Raw genomic sequence first — 22004 nt, forward strand, 5'->3', positions numbered from 1 at the left:
TCATTTATTAGTGTTATAATAACACAGATTTTCTCATAATCTAGTGGGTTTCTAGATTGTCAACCAAATGTTGTATTAGTTTTATACATGAATAATTTATTTCATATCTATCTATTAAACATCATATAAGTTACACAAAAATCGAAACATAGATAACTCGTTTCTTATCCAATTACCTACCAAAGTTATTTTTGAAACACAACTCATGCAATCAATCCCTTTCTTATTGCTTTGCTATTCTTTAAGCACTTGCCAAATATTCTATGAAAATAGTACCTAAACAAAAACAAAAGGTGATTTCCTCTCATGTCTAAAGCCTTGGTGGAAAGACACCTAAAGATGAGAGAATATTAGTCTATGAAATGGATGAATGTCCTGAGAAGTAAATCCCAGCATAGAGAGAAGCTAGGTGGATTCCTTTCATTTGTATCAAGAATATCTTGTACCTGTATTAGTGAGAGATAATAGCTATCATACACACTACCATACATACCATCACAAAAAATAAAAATGTGTTTAGGGAATGAAAACAAACTGAAGCAGTCTAATTCAGGGGTAGTAACATCACAACTAAAGAGTAATAGCATAACATACAAAGACATCTCTACGTTGTCTTGCACGATACATGCAACAGCAAAGTTGGCACTATAATCCATTGAGCTGAAATACGATGTTTGGCAGCTCAGGTCCAGAATCTAAATAGACAAAATGTATTGCCAAATTGAAGCAGCTTTATTCAGGGGTTGTAGCATCACAACTAAAGAGTAATAACATAACATACAAAGACATCTCTACGTTGTCTTGCACAATTCATGCGACAGCAAAGTTGGCACTATAATCCATTGAGCTGAAATACGATGTTTGGCAGCTCAGCTCCAGAATCTAAATAGACAGAATGTATTGCCTAGAAATGATGATTATGAAAAAGGAAGAAACTAAATAACGATGACATCCTCATCTGGATGATTTTCCGGTGCGCCTTGACCACTTGCCCTCATCCCAGGCTCCATATCAACACCATCATGATTGCTCCCCAGCAGATCGTTCTTATGGAAGAATGGTGGTTCCCCACCTAATCATATAAAAATAAATTATTATAACCAAAAAAGAACAGAAGATATAGATATATGGCTTTCAAAATCAAGCAAATATTTTGGTATTGCATTCAACAGTTGTCAGAAGGAGGGTCAATCAAAGAACACAATTTCCATTGTTGCATCTTCCAAGATTTACACAAATCTTCTCCTTGGATTCACTACTAAGCGAATATGGACAGATGGAAAACTCTTTTACGACTTAAAACTTCTGTTGACCATGGATTTTTAAGAACATAACAATGCATGTATTTTTGCTAGACTACTATAATTCTTGCAATGAATTGAATCAGGACATTACGATCCACTTCTCTAGTCAAATCACTCATTACTGTCAGAAAAGCCGGATTGACTTCCATAGAGTTGACGGAAGAATTCACTTAAATTTTTGGAAGCAGCTAAGTGGTAGAAAACAAACTCAAATTTCAAAAAATCCAGTTTGGGAAATTGTTGGGAAAAAAAGTACACAAATGATCGTTGGCAACCATTCCCAAAAAATAAAAATTTGGACTGTTCTTCAATAAGTGTTGAAAAATGTTCTCAAACTTATGCAATAAAAAGCTTTACAACTTTTCTTCAGTGCAGCAACTGGAAAGTGTGGCTTGTTTTTGAGGAATTTTGCATTAAAACTGGCAGCAGAGAAGCTCTCTAACACAACATAGTAGGACAAAAAGCAATTAAGTGAGACTCAGCTCAATTCAAAACACAAATTTTGGATAAGTTGCACCAATTTAAAAGAATAACCTTTAACTGTAATTATTTCATACCACTTCCACTCTCACAAACATCGGTGAGTTTGGCAATCACATCAATTAATGCTTGTTCATGTTCCTGTAATATAATCAGGTTTCAGCCGCCAGAAGAAAACAAATATATGGGCTAAAGGAACTGTTTAACTTATTCTACCTTGAGCATTTTCTTTGCCTTTGCAAGCTCAGCCAGATCAGGGTGACTTGCATCAATAACCTTCTCAACCTGGTAAGTCGACAAGGCCAAAAATAAAATGACTTACACGTGATGTATTATGTATGAGTAATTTAGTTGACCAAGATCAACACACTATTTTACCTTCTTTATCAGTGTTGCTGTGTGCAGAATCTCAATTTCATCTGATGTCTTCTGTACGATTCTATTCTCTGATGCATTGACATCATTCTCAAATTGTTGCCTAGCAAATCTCCTCCCTCTTCCAGCACTTAGAGTATTAACTCCTCCATAGCCTGGCCCACCAGCTCCTCCTACTCGAGATATTCCAGGATCATCACCTATCCAACGAATATCCATGGAGCGAATCTGCATAATCAGAATATAACAAAGTGATTTCACTAATGTATTTCCTAATGTCCCTGTTCAAAATGCAACAATATTATCCCGATGTCTTTCAGAACTCTTTTCTTTGGGAAGGTATAATGTCCTTTGGGCGCTCATAATCAAGAAATATATTGTCACAGCAAGTCTGAAGCAGAAAAGAATCCAGAATTTATAGCCACCATAAGAGAAATGAAGAATTTTAAAAACATGTAATGGTCCTGATATATCTAGAAATACATTGGTGCAATAATCACGATGCAGAAATGCATACGAATTTATCCAAAAGAGGGCCAAAAATGGGGAATATAAATAAACATCTCAAAGAACGCACAAATGGCACTTGTATATACAAGGCTGAAAGGCCACTGAAGAAGAACAAGTTCTAGTTTCTCTAGGTCAATTCACTGATTGGAATCATTATTTTGTGGAAGAAACTATGATACAACAGTTGAACTTCACAAGTTAAAAAGAGAAAGGGGAAAGACAAAGGAAATCACTTTTCAACCCAAAAATACAGATTGACATCCATGCAAGAATTTGACCAATTTCCCACCAAAATAATACAAAAGCATTTGCACAATATTCAGATCAGAAGAATAAAAGAAAATGACCATGGTTTAACTTTGGCATTCTTCCAGACATGTGCTCTGCACAGTAAAAGGTGAGGTGAATGAGACCATGGAGGAATTTCATGGGGGAAGAATTTGAAAGGAAAAAAAAAACTCAGCAGATCTTTCACTGTCATCATCCCAAAAAAGGCAGGAGCAACAAGCATCAAAGACTATAGACCTATTAGTTTAGTCAAAAGCATCTATAAGATTTATTTCTCAATATCCAGCATATCCTTAATGCTGAGGAATACAACATTACCAGTTTTTTTTAAAAAGGCATCTATATGATTATTTCTAAGATGCATTCCGATATACTAAAGGAGATCTTAGAGGAGACCATGTCTACTTCGGGAAATGCTAGTGGAAGGTAGAAAAATACTAGACATAACTCTGGTTGGCAAATGAAGCTATGGACTCTAAAAGAAAGCACGGTGTACCAGGTGTTTTGATCAGCAAATTGGATCTGATCATGTAAACCAAGAGTTTCTAGATTTTGTAATGTTGAAGATGGGTTTCTAGTGTTAGATGAGGAAATTGGGTCAAGTGTTGCATATCTGCCGTTAGGTACACAGGTCTTATGAATGGTAATTTGTCAGAGTTTTCCAGCAGCTCGAGCAACCTGCAAAAGTGAGAACTACTATCTTCCATCTTGTTCATTCCTGTATAGAGGCATTGAGCATGAAGAATAAGGTTGTAGCTGGTGATTAATTGAGGGGTTTTGGTGCAGCGGTGGCAGAACATTGTTCCGGGTGGGTCTCATATCTCTATCTATTATTTGCAGATGATACTATAATTTTTTGCAATGCAGATAGTACCAAGTTGAAATATTTGGGATGTGCAGCAGTTACATGGTTTCAAGTGTTGTCAGGTCTTAAGATCAACATCATGTGATCATATTGAATTGCAAGGTTGGGGCTCTTCCTCCCACCTAATTTTGTATTGCCACAAGGATCTTCTAATAAGGATAAAATGGAAAGGAATCTGGTGATTCAAAGGTTTTCTTAAGAGGTTTTAGGATGGCACAAGAAACAGATGTCTAAAGGAGGAAAGGAAGTGTAGATTAAGAGTGAATTGAGTATCCCTGCCTACTTCATGTCCTTGTCTCATGCACCACCTAGTGTCACGCAAAAGTTGGAAAAACTCCAAAGGAGTCCTTTATGGGATGCAACAAACGGGGCAAGGAAGTTCCATTTGGTACAGTGGGGAACTGTGACGTCTCCTAAATCTTGGGGTGACCTAGGGGATTAAAGATCTAAGGGGTTGTCCGGTTACCAGGATGGGATAGACAAAGATATCCCATGGGACTAGCTATTCAACCTTCTATATGGGATAGCTAATCCCACTATTTTAGTACAAAATGATTCCCAGGACTAATTAACACCCATAACCAAACACGAGATAAAATAATCCGCATTTATCCCAAGATTGTTATCCCTTATTGCACCAACCAAACAACCCCTATGGATGTTTAAAAAGACCCATAGAGGAACAAGTTTTTTGGAAGGAGGTGATAGCGGACAATTACAAGGTCTTGGAAGGGGGTTGGAGAACAAATAATAAAATGAATAATGTTCTTTTGCCTTGGAGAAATATTTTTGGAGGATGGGTAGGGTTTAGTGGAACATATCATTCAAGGTAGGAGATGTGGGAAGGATAAGGTTTATGGGACGTTGGTGGCGCTGGAGACAGAAGTAACATTTTGAGACTTACTTTTCCTAACACATACAGAATCACATGCCATGCCAGAAGGAGAATAAAGTGCAGTCCATGAGTCAAAGACTACAAGATGGAAAAGTATTTCGGAACTCGAGTTTTAGGAGGAAATTCCAGAATTGGAGGCTGAATGAGCTCCAAAGCCTAATTAAAATGCAAAGTACACTACAAAAAGGTCATAATGTATGGAGGTGAGGGGGCAAGGAACAATGGAGTTACTTCTGTTAAGTCATAGTATGAGAAGCTCTTGATCAGACTTGGATCTTTCAGTATGGTTTCCAAAAGTACCACGGGGGGTTTCTCCGCTTGGCACGGAAAAGTACTACAGAAGATATGTTTCCCCGCTTGGTTTGTTGCAAAAATGTGATCCTAACTGCTAGGTAACAATGAAAAAAAGGTTTTCACCTGATCAAGTGGAAATCTTTAATTGTGAGCAAGGTTCAAGGTGGATTGTGAATTAGAAACCTGAAGAACCACAACAAAGTCTTCAAGTTAGAGTGATTATGGAGGTACTCTCAAGACCCTCAAAATCTATAGAGCAAGGTGACTTTGAGGTCTATCAGGTTACTATGGCCTGCTCTAAGGAATCAAGTTTCTAGCTGTGTGAAATGGAACCAGGATAACTTTCTGGAATGACAACTAGTTGGGGAATGGAGCTCTGAAGGTATTATTCCCTGATATTTTTCTTTTGAAACTGGGTATTATTCCCTGTTTTTTTATGATCTATTCCAACACCAACAGAAATATATAGCTAAAATGTGGTCTCCTTAAGGCTGGGAGCTGAAACTTAGAAGGGGCTTGTATGATTGGGAGATGAATAGAATGACTGAGTTGTACAAAGTACAAACAATTTCGAAAGCTTCACAGGACTACACAATGGAGATGACACATTGAGATGGCAAGGACATAGCAATGGTAAGTTCAGAGTTAATGCAGCTTACAAAATGATAAATCAACCTGAACCTTAATTCACCAATTGAAGTTATTTGGAAGACTAAAGTCCCTCCAAGGTTGCATGCTTCTCAGGGTTACTTGCAAATGAAGATGTGCTCACATGATAATCTAATCAGGAGAAAGATGCATTTTGACTCAAGGTGTTATTTAAGTGAAAAGGAGGTGGAGACGGTTGGCAATCTATCTTTACATTGCAGGATAACTGACCAATTATGGAAGATCTTTATTAATCTCAAAGGGGCATAAGCTTGGACAATGCCAATAAAGATTACTGAAGCTCTCTTTTGTTGGGAAGTAGATGGAACCGCTGGAACTGGAGCAGGTCACAGAGACAGATGGAGGATGACTTGCTTGCATTTGATGGCCAATTTAGAGATAAAGTAACTCAAGATGTTTTGAGGACAGTAGCAATACAGGAAGATCACGTGGGTTAAACATAGGAGAATCAAAGAAGTGCTAAGAAGCTGGAAAAGAGATGGCAATGCAGTGAAGGAGGAGAGATGGAAGATGGTCCCTGCATGTATTTGGTGGACCATATGGAAAGAGAGGAATCAGAGATGTTTTGAAGGAAAAAAGAGCAACATACAAAAGATCAAGACATACTGCTACCTTTTCTATTTTTGGTGTAAACAAGTAGTTATGGACAGCACAGAAATTGATTGGCTGTAATTAGATATATTAGGATTTTGACACTGCAAGAGATTACTAGGGATCTCGGTACCAGGGCACAGGAACAAGAAACTCCAATAAAGAAAAGAGAGACAATAGAAGTCCTCTCAATAGCCGAGGGCCCACTTCCCTATATGCGCTTACGGAAGGCGAAAAGCTTGATTCTCATAGATTAGACTTTTTGTGATGGGGGACTACATTTTGTTGTAGTATACATTTGGATATAGAAGTAAAGTTTACCATTCTCAAAAATAATACTTCCTTTCTTTTTTTGAAACCGGTAATGTGTGTGTGTGTGTATATATATATTAGATCTGTAATCTACCATAACAGTGCTATCTACAATTACAAAAACCTAACCATGCTTAGGACTACTGTTTTACAAGGAACCTATCATATCAACTAGTGATTCAGCCTCCTCTACATAAAAAAAAATTTTAAAAATACGATTCATCTAGACCTTCTGCACATAATTACTATTGTCTTCAAAAATTCTATAGTTCCGCTCCTTCCAAATTGTCCACCATATCAAGCTGAGACAAGTTTCCACCACTTCTTTTGTCTCTCTGCACCACCATTATAGTTCCAGCACTTCAATAAATCATAGCTTATTGCTGGCATAGACCATCTTAGTCCTACCATGTTCAAAAAAAGTTGTCACAAAAATTTCCCAGTTATAGGACAAGTTATAGGACAATGTAGAAACAGATGGCTATTGTTTTCTCTGGCTGCACCACACATACAACATCTAGAGCATAGATGAAATCCCCTTCTTTTTAAGTTTTCATGAGTGAGACTTGCTTCTCTAGCTACAAGCCAAAAAAAAACATAAGAAATTGTAAGGGGCCTTAGTCTTCCTGATGAACTTCCATGGTCACCGGTCAAATTGTGCATTTTGCCTAATCAGAAAAACCCAACCAAGACAATAAGAAAGAGAAAGGATGAGAAGGGATCACCCTGTGTCAAACCTCCTTTTGAAGAGAAAAACCTTCTGGAGATCCATTCACCAAAATTGAAAATTTTACCGTCTTTATGCAAAAAAGAAACCCATTTGATCCACTTCACACCAAATCCCATAACTTTTAGAACTTTAAGAAGAAAGTACAAATTGACAGGTCATAGGTTTTCTCAATATCAAGTTTATATAGAATGCTTGTTTCCTGTCCATTTAAGTCGGGAATCAACACATTCATTGGCTATCACAAGGTTGCATCCATAATCTGCTTACCTCTTATGAAAGCGCATTTGGTGACCGTTTACCAGCTTGTTGATCACTATCTTAAGCCTCTCTGTGAGTAGCTTAAAATATGATTATAGATGTTGTTAGAATATGAATAGGTTTATACAATCCTATTAGAATAGGAATAGGTTTATACAATCCTATAAGAATAGGAATAGGTTTATACAATCCTATTAGAATAAGAATAGGAATAGAAATAGAAATAGGAATACTAAATAGTATCCTACTTGGTAAAGGATTGTATTCTAGGCTCTATAAATAGGGTCTCAATGTAATAATGTAGAAACAAGAACAATTTAATAATATTCTTTTCCTATATTTCTCACATGATATCAGAGCCTCTGCGAACTTGGTAGAGAATTAAAGAGCTTCCGCTGCCGGCGGGTGGCACCCATATATGCTGCCCGTCTGGCCAATGATTATGTTAGCAAAAGTTGGGTCACCGTGTATCTATCTGGTGACTATTTTCTCACATCTAATTTGTGTAGCACCGTGCCATCATTCCGGTGACTACTTTCTTATATCTAATTTGTGTAGCACCGTGCCATCATTCCGGTGACTACTTTTTCATATTTAATTTTTGTAGCACCGTGCCATCATTCTGGTGTCTACTTTTTTGTGTAGCACTGTGCCATCAATCCAGTGACTACTTTTTCATATATAATTTGTGTAGCACCGTGACATCCTTCCGGTGACTACCTTTTTTTTTGCATATCTGATTTGCGTAGCACCGTGCATCTCTCCGGACTACTTTTCATATTTAATTTGTGTAGTACCGTGGATTTTTCCGAACTATTTTGTCATATCTGAGTTGCATAGCATCATGTGTCTTTTCAGTGACTTCTCAAATTTGATTTGCATAGTTCCATTCGTCTTTCCGGTGACTCCTTAAATCTGATTTGCGTAGGGTTGTGCCATCATTCCAACCCTACCCGTATAAATTTTACTTTTTCAGCTGGGTCGTGCCATCATTCCGACCCTACCCATATTATTTCTCTTTTTCAATGGGGTCGTTCCATCAATTCGAACTATCCTATATAATTTCTATTTTCTAGTTGGGTCATGACATCATTCCGACCCTACCCATATAATTTTATTTCTTAGATTGTGACCACTTTTAGCCATCAAATCTAATACTCCGGCATATGAGCATGTTCTGGCCAGTTTTTTTCGGTGACTTGTTTAATATCGACTGTCTATTGATTCCAACATGATCCACATACTTTATACTAGATTTTGAGCACTCACAACGACCGCTGCATTGTGAAGAAGTCTATATGGAGCAACCACCTAATTTTGTTGCTCAGGGGGAGTTTAGTAGCCTTGTATGTTGATTACATAAGTCACTCTATGGTCTGAAACAGTCTTTACAAGCTTGGTTGTCAATTTTGTGAAGTCGAGTGATCAACTTGCAAATATCTCACCAAGCCTCTCACCGGTCCTCGTGTTAATTACATTTGTAACAAGCTAGGTACATGAATTGTATGCACTAGCTTGAGGGGGAGTGTTAGAATATGAATAGGTTTATACAATCCTATTAGAATAGGAATAGGTTTATACAATAGTATCCATAATCTGCTTACCTCTTATGAAAGCCCATTTGGTGACCATTTACCAGCTTGTTGATCACTCTCTTAAGCCTCTCTGTGAGTAGCTTAAATATGATTACAGATGTCCCAATCAAACTAATGGGTTTGAAATCTTTAAGACTGCTAGCACCATTTTTCTTGGGAATTCATCCAATATAAGTTGCATTAAAGCTCTTCTCAAAGTATTCACTTCTATGAAAATTCCTAACAGTGTTCACTAAATCTTCTTTCACAATCTCCCAACATCAACTAAAAAATCCCATAGAGTAGCCATATGGGCCTGGGGCTTTGTTAGCAGCACACAATTTCAGACATTCTAACACCTCTTGTTCTTCAAAATCCCTCTGTGGCCATTCACTCTCCTCTTCAGTACCTTTATAATCACCTTGAAAGTTGAATTTGGGTCTCCAAGCTTTTGTCTTGGTGTAAATTTTCTGATAAAACTCCACAATCTCTCCCTTATCTGTGTGGATCCATGACGCTATCTCCCTGCACGTCTAACTTGTCGATGTGGTTGTATTATGAAAATTGGCCTCTGAAAAAGTATTCTTATCTCCTTGCTTCAGTCATAATATTTTAGATATTTGTCTCCATGCGATTTCCTCATTTTTTGCCACTTCATGATACTCCATTTGGCGTTTGTAAACTTGCTTTCAATAATAATTCATCCTTTGTTAAAGGTGTATAGGATATCAGCCTTCTTAATCTTTAGGTTCCTCCTTTTGAAACACTCCACTCCTTCAGTTTTGATTTCACGAACCTCAATTTGTTGGCCAAGATGTAATCTGTTTTCTGCCAGAGGCTTCATAAGATGTCCATCATTCCTCCACAGTTCCCTTGAAACCTACAACCTCCATCCACCAATTCTCAAATTTAAAATAGGATTTGGAAAAATCCCACTCCCCACGTTTTAAAGATATAGGCAATGGTCAAATATATAATCCTGGGTAGCACACAGATTGTTTAATTTTGCTGAACTTCTCACATCCCATTCCACAAAGTGCAAAAACTTATCAATTCTTAAGGAACATTTTTTATTATTACCCCAAAACCAAGTGTATTTTCCACCTATAAGAAGAGGGTCAATAAGTTCGAAGTCTTTAATGATTTTAGAGAAGTCCTTGCAATTAGGGGCATAACACCCAGTCAATAAGTTCAGTGTTTCGATCCACCCAAGATCCATCACAAGCCCCTCTAGTTCCTATCAATTCCAACCAAAGCTCCTTCCTTTCTTTCCTGCAATTAGGGGCATAACACCCAGCTGCAGTTGTCCACCATAGAGCAGAGTTTACAGGAGATAGAAGAAACACCAAAGTGGATTAATTCCCCAGCCACCCTTTTGTCCCACATGATAAGGATCCATCAACTTCTTCCATTGGCCTCCAAACCCACATAATCAGCCCATCTATTACTCATATATTATTGAATGAGTGTTTAACTACCTTCACCATAATCCCCTTCCATTTTAGTTTCGGGAAACAATAAATATCAGCCCTCCAATCATGGATTAGAATTTGATCACCCTTCTTTTATCAATCAATATCATTTAGGCCTCATTTGTTTGCACTTAATGGAGGTCTGAATCTTAATCATTCAGATTCAGCCCATTAAGTGTGTTTGATTTTTAGGTCTGAATCTGAATGATTCAGATTCAGCCCATTAAGTCCATTTGTTTCTTTTTTCAAAAAGCCTCTTAATGGACCTAAAAAGTTCTGAACAGATTAAATCTGTAGTAGAGTCTTAACACCATTCACTTATTTAATAAGTTAAAAAATAATATTGTATCGCCTCTCTCGGTCTTTGCGTGACTTTTGCTCTCTCAACTACAAATTTTCTTCCTCTCTTTTTTCAATCAAACACCAATTTTTTCCTCTTTAACCAGTAAGTTTTCATAATCTTTACAAGTATTTTTTTTATATTAATAATTTTCTTAGGGTGTATTGTTGTTTGTCAAGAACACTTGTTGCAATAATATTTTTAGTGTATTGATTTCTTCAAGGATTTTGAGTGAAAAATACTATTCATAATTAAAAATAATAACTATGTATACATATTTGAGGTCTCTTATTAGAATTTTGTCTTAGGCCAATAATTTTTATTTTATTTTTTTGATAACCGAGAAATCCGTCTGTGACCCGCCCTTTGGACCAATCACAGCCTTCTAAACTCGGTGGATAATGGGCCCGCCCCTCTACCCTTCTCCACTTAAATACCAGACTTCGCTTTGCATGGTGTGGGGCTTGAACCTGCGACCTAAGCCACAAATCCTCCACCTTCTGCCACTTGAGCTAGGCCTTGGGGGCAATCTTAGGCCAATAATTTTATTGAGACTCTTTGATATATTATTGTTGTTGAACTAGTTGGTGACAAAAATAATGGAGCTCCTAATAATTCTACATCCCAATCTTCAGTTTCAGCTGGAAAAAAAAGTTTTGGGGAAGAAAAAAAACTTATTCGTCTGATGGAAATTGATGAGAAGATGATTACTGCTCTAGAGTTATTGATTAAAAAAATAGTGCACCTACATTTGAAGAATATATGGAAAAATTAGATGGACTTGGATGGGAAGAGCCATAATATAATACATGTGTTGGTATATTTTGTGAAAGTGTCTGCTACAAAAAAACATGAATGACATTAGAGGTTCACAAGTTAGAGAATTGGATTAAGGTTATTGGAAAAAAGATAAGAATTTTTTAGTTTTTCTAATTAGCCAAAATATATGTTAGGTGTTGATAATGTGATACCTTATTTATTATTTTTCGACTAGTATCTATCATACTTATTGAACTTTTTGATATTATATTGTGCCTATAAAATATTTTTTATTCATGATTTTTTTTATGTTATGCTTGATGATTATGATATTTTTTTAATCAAAAAGTAATATTTTTTATTGAAATGAATTTTTTATAACATTTTATTAATATAATGTTTGATTTCATATGCACATTTAGATATTGAAGACAAACAATAATCATTCAGTGTTCAGATTTGGAGATCACATCTTAATATTCAGATGAATATTCAGATCTAGACACCTAGCTCTTAATGCAAATCTTAATATTCAGACGTGTATTTATTCAGATTCAGAGGTCTTAATCTTAATGAAAACAAATGAGGCCTTAGTCCCCTCACATTCCACGAGATAATGTATATTTTCATTGAGAAACACAGCTAGCTTGAGTAGCTTCCCTCCCCTTATTCCTCGGATCGCCATCTTTGAATTTAACTCCGAATTGAAGAAGATTCTTCACTTCAGAGTGGTCCCTAGGTTTAGGGGATGTTGGTTCAGCATTATTGATTTTTCCCGTCTTTTTTATCGAGCTTCAATAACAAAGACCATACATACTTCATCTTCAAACCCCTAAAATCCACACCAAACTGTTTGCTGAGTTGCATAATCTTTTGTTTCACCCATAGGGAAGCCTCCTCCTATGCTATTTGCACTTGAACTTTCAGAGGTTGTATATCCTCTCCATTGGCCACTGGTCCAACTGTTGAAATTGATCCACATGCAATAAATTGTTCTCTCTGTATTGTCTACCTCCATGCATCTTGCCCCCAAGTGATCATTTGTGTTGTCGTCTACTCCACAAAATTGGATTATTTGAGAATTGCATGTGGAATTGATATCTAGGTTGTGTATTTTCTCCTCACTCCTCTACTGCCAGCTACAAATTGTGTTCAATGGAACATTGCATATATGCTCTATTTCAGTGTTAAGAGGGTCGAAACAACGGGGTTTAGTTCATATGAAAATACAACAATTTGGCCCCAAATCTTTCCTTGTGGCCTGGAGCTTTAAAGATAGGCCCACAACAAAGGTAAGGTTTCTGCAACTCTTATCATTTGCTTCCTCTAATATTTTCAATTGGGTCAACCCACTATCAATAGAAGGCCCAAAATCTTTCCTTTTTAAAATATCAAAGACTACTCTCCCTCACGTGCCTGCGTCTCCTTCCCCCAAGAAGATCTGATAAGATTTTTTCCCTTTTGCGGCATTCGTGTGATCTGCGATGTCAGCACCATAGTAATCAACCCTGCACCGTAGATTGAAGCTCTCAATTACCTGACGGTTTCTCATAACAATCTGACCATTTTCTCCAACAACCACCCTCATCGGAGTTTCATTCCAGATAGGTATGATGAAGACCAAACCCTTGTCTTCTATTATTATTTTTGTTGGTACATTACTACCCACTCCTTTTATCTTCAACCTTGCCCATTTGAGATGGTTCTTCAGTGATGTTTCTCCTTTGTTTGTAGCCATCCACCACATTGGTCTCCAATGGCTTTGGAAGTTTTCTCTAACCAGAGGTGTAACAAGTGCCCCATAGCTCTGATCCATGTCCAACCTTTCCCTTGAATGTCCGTGCAACAATCGCCGACCACCACTCCAAGAAGATTTTCTCCTTTTTCCAAGCCCATGTTCCTTGCATAACATGCTCTGCCATATGTTTGTTTGGAAACTCAAAGAGGAAAAAAGAGTCTGTCATCTCATAGATGTTCACTCCAAAAGGGTTCTTCCAAGTCGAAATGACCCATCGTCTTAAATCATAAAGAGTTGGCATGCCCTTCAAATCACTTCTGAAAGGGCAACACATCTGGCTAATATAATCCATTCTCAATGGAAACATTACGTCGTTCTACAACAATTTTTCTGTTGCTTGTATTAACCAGAGCTTCCTTTTGATCATTTGACTGCCACTTGCAATCTTTAAGGTAGCTACATGTGGTATTTTAGGATCTGCCTTTCTGAGGAAGTTTGTAATAAATAGATTTGTGTCTTCCTTAATGAATCTATCAATCTTAAATGCAATATCCTTCCACCCTACATTAAATGCAACTTCTGGAAGAATAATCACAGATCTGTTGTCTCCCCGAACTGAAACGATAGTGATAAATCTGTCATGCTTGTTGCTTTCCCTTGAGCAAAAGTATAAGCAATGTCGCTCCTTGGTTTTCCCAGTGTTTAGGGAAGCGAGAAGTGGAAAAAAGTGACGAGGGAAGCGAGAAGCGTGACACAAAGTAGATGATATTGCAAATCAGAACAAAAAAAAATAGAGCACAGAGAAAGATATACAAATCAGGAAAAAAAACAGAGAAACAGAAAGAGAAGAGAAGAGAAGAAGAAAATTACGTTGCGTTGCGGCAGCCACATGAGTCGCCGCAGCAGTCACACAATGGAGGGAAATGTTTGGAAAAGCTTACCGTGAGTATTTTTACAGAATTTTTTATAAAAAACTAGTTAACACTTAAGCAAGCTTTTTCACGCTTTAAATAAAAGCACGCTTCTCCCGCATCGCTCCAAGGCATTAAAGTGACAGGCTGTCACTTCGCAGTTAAAGCGAGCACTTCGTCGCTTTTAATGACACTGGGATTTCCATATTCTCGGTTGAGATTCATTGTCTCGAGAAGCTTCCTGAAGGACAAAGCATATCCACTCCATAATCTTGCCATTGAAAGTGGTTCTACGCATCAAATTACGGCTTCATTCCACTCAATCAAACCATAGTTCAGACCTTGATTAAAGTCTAGTGATTTCATAAGACTTAAACCCTGCTGAAAAGTACATTCGATTCTCCCCCATTGTAAAAGAGTCTGAATGTCCACCAGAAATATGATATGAAAAAAGAGACGAAGAAATGGAGAAAGAGGAAAGAAAATATTTGCAGTAATCATAGTGGGTGAAAAATGTGCTACCAGGCAGGTCAAACTCCGGAAAGAGCGCAAATCTACAATCATAGGAAATAGGGAAGAGACAACTCGGGAAATGTGCTGGGAGCATTTCTAAATTACATTTCTTAGTGTCATTAAGTTCCCCCATACTTCCTTTTGGTGTACCATTCCTCCTCGTATAAAATATTAGGTAACCCATATCTTTTTGTAGGTTCTCTTTTTTTGGTATACCACTTGTATACATGCTTTTTTTACCCGAACATTCAATAAGATGTTGTGCCCCTTGTTCTATTTTAAGTATCTTAATTTGACTAGGCAACGGTGTTTAAAAAAATAAGAATCTAGTGCTCTTAAACTAAAGATATGTGTAATGTACCAAAATGCCATTTGAATCATGTGGTCTAAAACAAGCTATGCAGAATGCTGGAATCTGAGAGTTACCAAATATAGAAAGAGACATTCCTTTGAAACAAACTAAAACTGAAATGGAGGGATTATTACTTTTATCAGAATAAAGCACCAAATTCATATGTACCACAAATGAAGCAGGAATGTGTAACCAATTGAATAACAAACGAGAGTACCTCTTTGAGATCAACCCATTCCCAAGTTTCATTTGGTGTATTCATATCATACACCAAAGCATGCCGACCCTAAACAAGGAAAATGCAAGTCATGTAAGTTTGAAATTCACAGCACAAGCAATTTGCTTGTGTAACGTAAAAGAAATGCAAGACCTAAAGGTCCCTAATTTATAAATAGCATGTATTTAGTTCACGGAACAGCATATCCATTGTAATAATTTGCTTGTTTATCCACTACTATATTAGTTTTAAAACAACCAGCAACTAAAGCAACTTCTGATTTAAGAGATATATTAGAAACTAAAAGCAACATAATCAAGTTTCAAGAAAAAAACTTTCCAAAATATTAGGATTGCACTGAAAAGTTTTAACTCAACAAGCCCTGCCCTCAACCCCCTATACCCAGAAAAGGAAGGTTAAGGCAATAGCAAAAAATCTAAAGTGTGATAAGTTCCATCGAAGTAGAAAAAGTTCTATTTAGAAGAACCAAATTGAGAAGGAACAATAAAACATTCCAAATAAAAAATTTAGCACATAGGGAAATCTTGAGAACTCATTGCCTCTTGCATTCACTCCTCCTTTCTCTAAATCTTGAGGCTGAAAGAATAGGTAATTCATCTCACTCTCTTGCATTGTGTCTGAGTTCAACCTTAAACTACACTCCCTTCAAAAAGAAAAGGACAGTTTTGGCAGGCAAAGAGAGCTATATTGGCAGGCAAGTAACACTCGGAAATCAGGATAGCTTCTGATGACCATTTTTAACATCAGTATGGTGACAGATAATGCACCATTTCCCTATTTATGCACATATATTGAATAACCTCCAACATACTAATTAAATCCAGAACATACATCAACAGCACTGTAGTCAGTTATAATGGCCTCGTAGAAGTTGTTGTCATCTGGCCACCTAGTCATCACTCTTCTCCCAATCAGGGGATCGCGCGGTCTTTCAGCAAGTTCACCAGAACGAAGAGCACTTGAAGAACCAGGAGCAGCCTGCTGATAATGAACAGCCCTTGAAGAGGAGAACACTTGCTGGCCCTATTGAGAAGATAGAATGTATAACAAGTTAAAAGATACATCGATATGCCAACGATATCTATACCTTTGATAATAGGAAGATAGCTTCATTAGCTATCAAGAAAACTTACAGGTCTAGACCTAAATCCTCCATTTCCTGGTGCTGCTCCCCATTTTGCACCTGGAGTAGTAGGTTGCGTGCTCGCTGCAATTGTCTGATGGTGCAAGGACTCCAACGGGGTACCAAGTGGCATTATCACAGATTGTGACATTTTTGTCCTCTTTCTTGATCCAGAAATTGTTGGACTGGGGAGTTGATCATGAACAGGTTGGTTTCCATTGGTCTTTCTCCACTCCCTGATACTATGAATACGGTTATCGGCATTGACCTTGGTCAGTAGGTCTCTGTGCTCATCATCTGACACTCTCAGCTCTTTCCTGAGTTCTGTTATCAAGCTTTCCTTTTCCTGAATATTACAGATTCGGTAAAGCATAGTGCCTTCTCAAAAGAATGTTATACAATTATAGACAACGAAAACACTGAATGTAAATGTTTTATACCCATGTAAGAGCATCAGACTGTGCTTTGAAAGCTCGAAGGATTGCACCATAGGCATCCTGCTCAAGGTTGTGAATTTCGACTTCCATATCAACATACATCCTTTGGTATGGGGCTGAACTTATACTAGACCTACCGTTTCCACCTATAATACTTCCTGCAGGGACTCGATTATATTGTGATTGAGGCTGATCATCATCAGTACCTATATTAATTGCAAAACAAGAGAAAACACCATTGAACTGGAGGTAGCTTTCATTAAGCAAAAAATGAATCTGTAAAATCAGTTACTTAAAAAGAATGCTTAGCAGCCCTTCCTTCTCCACAGGCACAGTAAAAAGGTTGATTAACATATTTGGTCTTTACAGTAAAACATTACCTAACCAAGTGCTTAATATGTCATTATGGTAAGACATTACCTAAATAAATGCTAACTGCACTATTTACTTTAATGATATCTACATGGAGAGGGAGGGGAGCAAATTTAGATGTGTGCAGCGCAAAGAGTTGGTTACAAACCCACCTAGATTTATATCCGAGATGCTAATAGTGCATCTTTTGATTGGCCCAGGCAGACACTGTAAGCAACACAATAAGCATACAAAATATTTTTTTGATGACATTATAAGCATACAAAATATAAAACTCATTTTTCTGTAAGAATGTGACAAGAGACATTAAAGGGCAACAAAGTTGTCTTTTATTGCACGTCACAATGGAAAAAGTTTGTCAAATTGTCGAAAACTTATTATGGAAAGACACATTTGAAATAGAGAAGGGAACTCCAAATAATTTTTGTAATCATAATCGTATACAAGAGATATAGCAGTAAAAAGTCCATGGTTGAAAATATTGATCATCAAAAAAAAAATAGAGTAAATGGACAAATAATATAACAAGATAAGTCACAAGTGCCCACACCCACAAGTCAATTTTGCATTTAGCATCTTCTCAACTTTCTAATTTTGATGATAACAGATTAACAGTAAAATTTATTTCCCTTTACTATCTTCATTGCAAGTGTTTCTATATTTTTTAAGGTGACAAAACTACAAACACAAAGCTTCCAAACTCCATTGCTACACCGATCACAACATGATCGGTGAAAAAACTCCGCTAAGCAAGAAAGCATAAAATTTAGTTCGCAAGCCTTATATTCAACCTCCTCCGGCCAAGCCCATCCCCAACAGTTCCCCAATATTTCATGCGTTAGCTACCTAAGTTCCGCAGACTCTTCATTTTTGTTGTCGACACGACACGTGGAAACGGTGTGGGTGAATGATTCCTGTGAGGTTCAGTAAACCCACATCTGATACTTTGACCAAAGTCGATGGACAAACTTGGGGAGGATTGAGATTTTGATTTCTCTAAATAAAAAACAAAAACAGATTTTAGACGTGGGAAATGACATAGCTTCAATCTTTTTTAGCTTTTTCTCTTGGTCAATTTTGTTATTTATAATGTTTTCTTTCTCATAGAAAAGAGGGATTCTAAATTAATTATTAGCATGTTGCTTTTTGACAATTAATTTATGTTTTTTAACACTCATCTTGGAGAATGAAAAATTGAATTCTACAACATATGTAAGTTTTCCACAAAATATCTTTATAGTTCTATTTTTATAATTTTGCATTTTTTAGCCCAATCTCAGTGCACTCATATTAGTGTTGTCAAAGGAGCGCTTAAGCCCTGAAGCGAGGCTCAAAACGTGTTGAGAGCTTCGCCTCGCTTTATGTACGCTCCAGTGTCGTCATAAAGGTCCTAAGACATATTTATCCTTGTCAATGAGACTCTTCTGAAGAGGTGACACTAAACAATTGATATTTCACTTTATCTTAATCTTTTTTCAATTTCTTTGTACATATATTTGTCATTCATGCTTATAATTAATAATCTTTGCGCCTTTTTCCATTAAAGTCCACCCTCTATTTATGCTTTGCGCTTAAAGTCCCAATGGACCTTAGAGCTTTTTTGCATTTTTCGCCTTTGATAACAGTAACACTGACACATATCCCTACCTAGATCCGTACCCCGAATCTTAAAATTAAAATTTTGCCAAATCCAACCATTGGATCCGCATCCATGTCGGATATTTGCACCAGGGTCCAAGCAACTTAGTATATAAGCAGGAGATTTGGAGCCTAAAAAATGGGTGGGCAATTATAGATGGCGTTTATTACATATTTCCTTAAATCCATTGTTTATTAAAAGCAAACTTGCCAAAAAAATGACAAGGTTCATGGGACTTGAAGGGAGAAGTGAGGTGCACAATTTATGTCAAATTAAAAATATCAAACATATAAAGATTTAGTAATATAATAATCAATTTCAACTAAATTTACTAATTTTAGCATCCAATATACAACAATGTAGATATTAAGCTAACTCTCAAAGTTGGGCTTCAAAAGAAAGATCTTGTCGGGACCACTTTGTGCACCAACTCATGCAGCGATCACTCCTCAGTTCGCATCGCTTAAGTGAAGAAATGATAGCTTTTATTAACGCAATTTAAACCTAGACTTGAGAAGAGAAGAGAAAATGAAAGCAAGAACAGATAGCCTTATTTTCTCCAACTAATTCAGAATAAAACCTCCACAGATGGTAAACAATCGGCAGAATATATAACATGGTCAATGGGGTGATAATACTATCTCTATGAGTATCGAAAGAAAAAGAAGACGATAAAGTGGCATTAGTGAAGAAGAGCATGCTGTAAAATCCATTAGTTTGCATTCTCAGATTTAACCCCATCCCACCTCTTTTAAAGGAGAATAAAATAATGGAAAAGGACGGGAATTGACCATTGGCCTCATGCTTGGAAACTATACAAGGGAATGAAAATGAAAGAGAAAAGTAGGAAATCAAAGACTTGATTTTTCCAAAAAGAAAAAATGTCACGATACACATTTGCTTTTCAGCAAGTTAGATGTATCAGGATATCTTGATACAAATTTTCTTAAACTAAAGATTCCATGTATTGAGTTTAGAACAAAAAATTCAACTCAAATCAGCACTCTTCACCATTATTTTGAACACATAAAGAGGCAAAACGAGCATACAAAAATAAGAAAATCTCGCCTAACCATTCAAACTAAGGCAAAAACGAATTCCAAACAACATAAAGCATTTTTACAACATAAAGCATTTTTACAACATAAGAGAAAAGCCCTAGTTTCATTGTCCATAGTTTTCAGAACAAATTTACAGAATACAAATCCCTTTATGGGAAACCCAAAATATGAAATCTTAAACAGAATGAGTACACAATTACATATGATTGATCTTCTGTTCCAACTCTGGAGGGTTTAGGGCAATTGGCAAAACCCTAAATTTACATAAATAGACAAGAATTGTAGCAAATTGAGGGACTTACCGCTGCTTTCTAAAAGCCCATAGTCCATACACCGGATCTTCAAACTATATTAATCTCAGAATTCGACAAATTAAATGAAATGAAACGGCTTTCTGATGCAGAAAAGATTGTTGTTTTTTCTAATGCCCTTGCCGCCTGCGTCAATACATATAGATATATATAGAGAGAGATAAAGAAAGAAGGAAAGTAAAAACAAGCAGAGTTTCGACGAATAATTAAGGACCGACAAGAGGGAATTGGGCTCAAATGAAAGAACACAACATTCAAAGGGATGGGAATTTATACACCACTTTGTTCGGCTAAATAAATAAAAGAAAAAATGTACCATTAGGAAACTCAAATTATAGGGAAAAGGGTCAAAAATATCCCTTAATTTTGTTTTATTAGTTGACTATACTTTTACCGTTAAAATAAAGTTACTTATACCCTCGTCGTCACTAATTTCACCATTTATACTCCTCAATTGTGGAAATACCCAAATTGACTCAAATTAACCCAATTTTTTAAAAAAAGACTCGTTCCATATTTTAAACCCGCTACCCACAATATAACCCGTATAACACATTCTCCCTTTACCCATTCTTTCAATTTTTTCCATATAACCAATTCCCCTTTTCCCGGTAAATCATTTGTGTTTCCATGGTGAATTTGTTTGACATAATCTGTTTCATTTTATTGAACCCTTTATTTGTCATAATCAAGTGACCAGAATCATGACCCAAATAAGAAATATGCATCCAAGTTAACCCCAACAATGCTCCAGAAAGCATATGAATCAAGAAACTATCACTAAAAATTACACCATAGAAGGTCAAGAAAAGCAAAAACTCAATAAAACAGAATGAATACATAACCCCATGACCCTTTTTCTCAAACAATTCAGCTTTAGCAGAGTCAACACAAAGCTTTCTATAATCCCTTGATACCTCAAAAACTTGATTATCTTCTAAATAACAGCCAATAAAGAAGGTATCAAGATGTTTCCAAGCAGTACCTGGATGAAAAGCAATGAATGCATCAGTTACTTCTTGTCCAGCAAGATTAAGTAAAGGGATATCCCCACCAGGGTGTTGCTTAATCCAATCAGTCACATTAAATGGGTAAGCGAAATGAAGAACAATCGAGGAGAGGTTAATGGGTAAAGGGAAATGGGTTATATGGAAAAATTTGAAAGAAGGGGTAAAAGGGGAATGGGTTATACTATGGGGCAATGGGTTTAAAATATGGAATGGGTCTTTTTTTTAAAATTTTGGGCTAATTTAAGTCAATTTGGGGATTTCTGTCAATTGAGGGGTATAAATGATGAAATTAGCGACGGCGATGGTATAAATAACTTTGTTTTAACGGTAGGGGCAATCAACTAATAAAACAAAGTTAAGGGGTATTTTTTACTCTTTTCCCCAAATTATATGGTGTTCTCTACCAAGAAAAATTTAAGAATGACTCTCTTTCTTTTTTTCTTTTTTTAACTTGAGGATAATAGTTGCCACAATTTCTATTGTTGTCTTTGTTCTTTGGGTGATCACTCATTATGCAAAATAAAGTACAAACAACTCTTTTTGTTAATCAATTACAATTCAAATACATTTCAATCAAAATAAA

At 36.5% G+C, this 22004-nt stretch overlaps 1 protein-coding gene across 1 annotated transcript; it reads right to left on the bottom strand.

The window, feature by feature from the left end:
- Nucleotides 1-706: 706 nt before the first annotated feature.
- Nucleotides 707-20624, bottom strand: LOC125830046 (protein EMSY-LIKE 3-like). The gene is made up of 9 exons (XM_049509262.1): nt 20403-20624; nt 17032-17234; nt 16602-16937; nt 16300-16491; nt 15448-15516; nt 2163-2387; nt 2001-2069; nt 1862-1925; nt 707-1072 (listed from the first exon to the last, which is right to left on the bottom strand). The coding sequence occupies exons 1-9, from the start codon at nt 20428-20430 to the stop codon at nt 936-938; spliced, it is 1323 nt and encodes a 440-aa protein (XP_049365219.1). The 5' UTR covers nt 20431-20624; the 3' UTR covers nt 707-935.
- Between the last annotated feature and the right edge of the window lie 1380 nt (nt 20625-22004).

The sequence above is a fragment of the Solanum verrucosum genome, unplaced genomic scaffold (genome assembly GCF_900185275.1).
Source record: "Solanum verrucosum unplaced genomic scaffold, falcon-dt-bn FXZP01000151.1, whole genome shotgun sequence".
NCBI classification, from domain to species: Eukaryota; Viridiplantae; Streptophyta; class Magnoliopsida; order Solanales; family Solanaceae; genus Solanum; species Solanum verrucosum.

What these genes read in the sequence shown, in the direction of transcription:
- LOC125830046 (XM_049509262.1), bottom strand. Translation starts at nt 20,430, where the DNA reads ATGGACTATGGGCTTTTAGAAAGCAGCG. An exon ending in TGGGCTTTTAGAAAGCAGCG is followed by an intron (nt 17,235 to 20,402) that starts GTAAGTCCCTCA and finishes CAATTAATATAG; the next exon opens with GTACTGATGATGATCAGCCT. An exon ending in AATGGGTTGATCTCAAAGAG is followed by an intron (nt 2,388 to 15,447) that starts GTACTCTCGTTT and finishes CTGATTATGCAG; the next exon opens with ATTCGCTCCATGGATATTCG.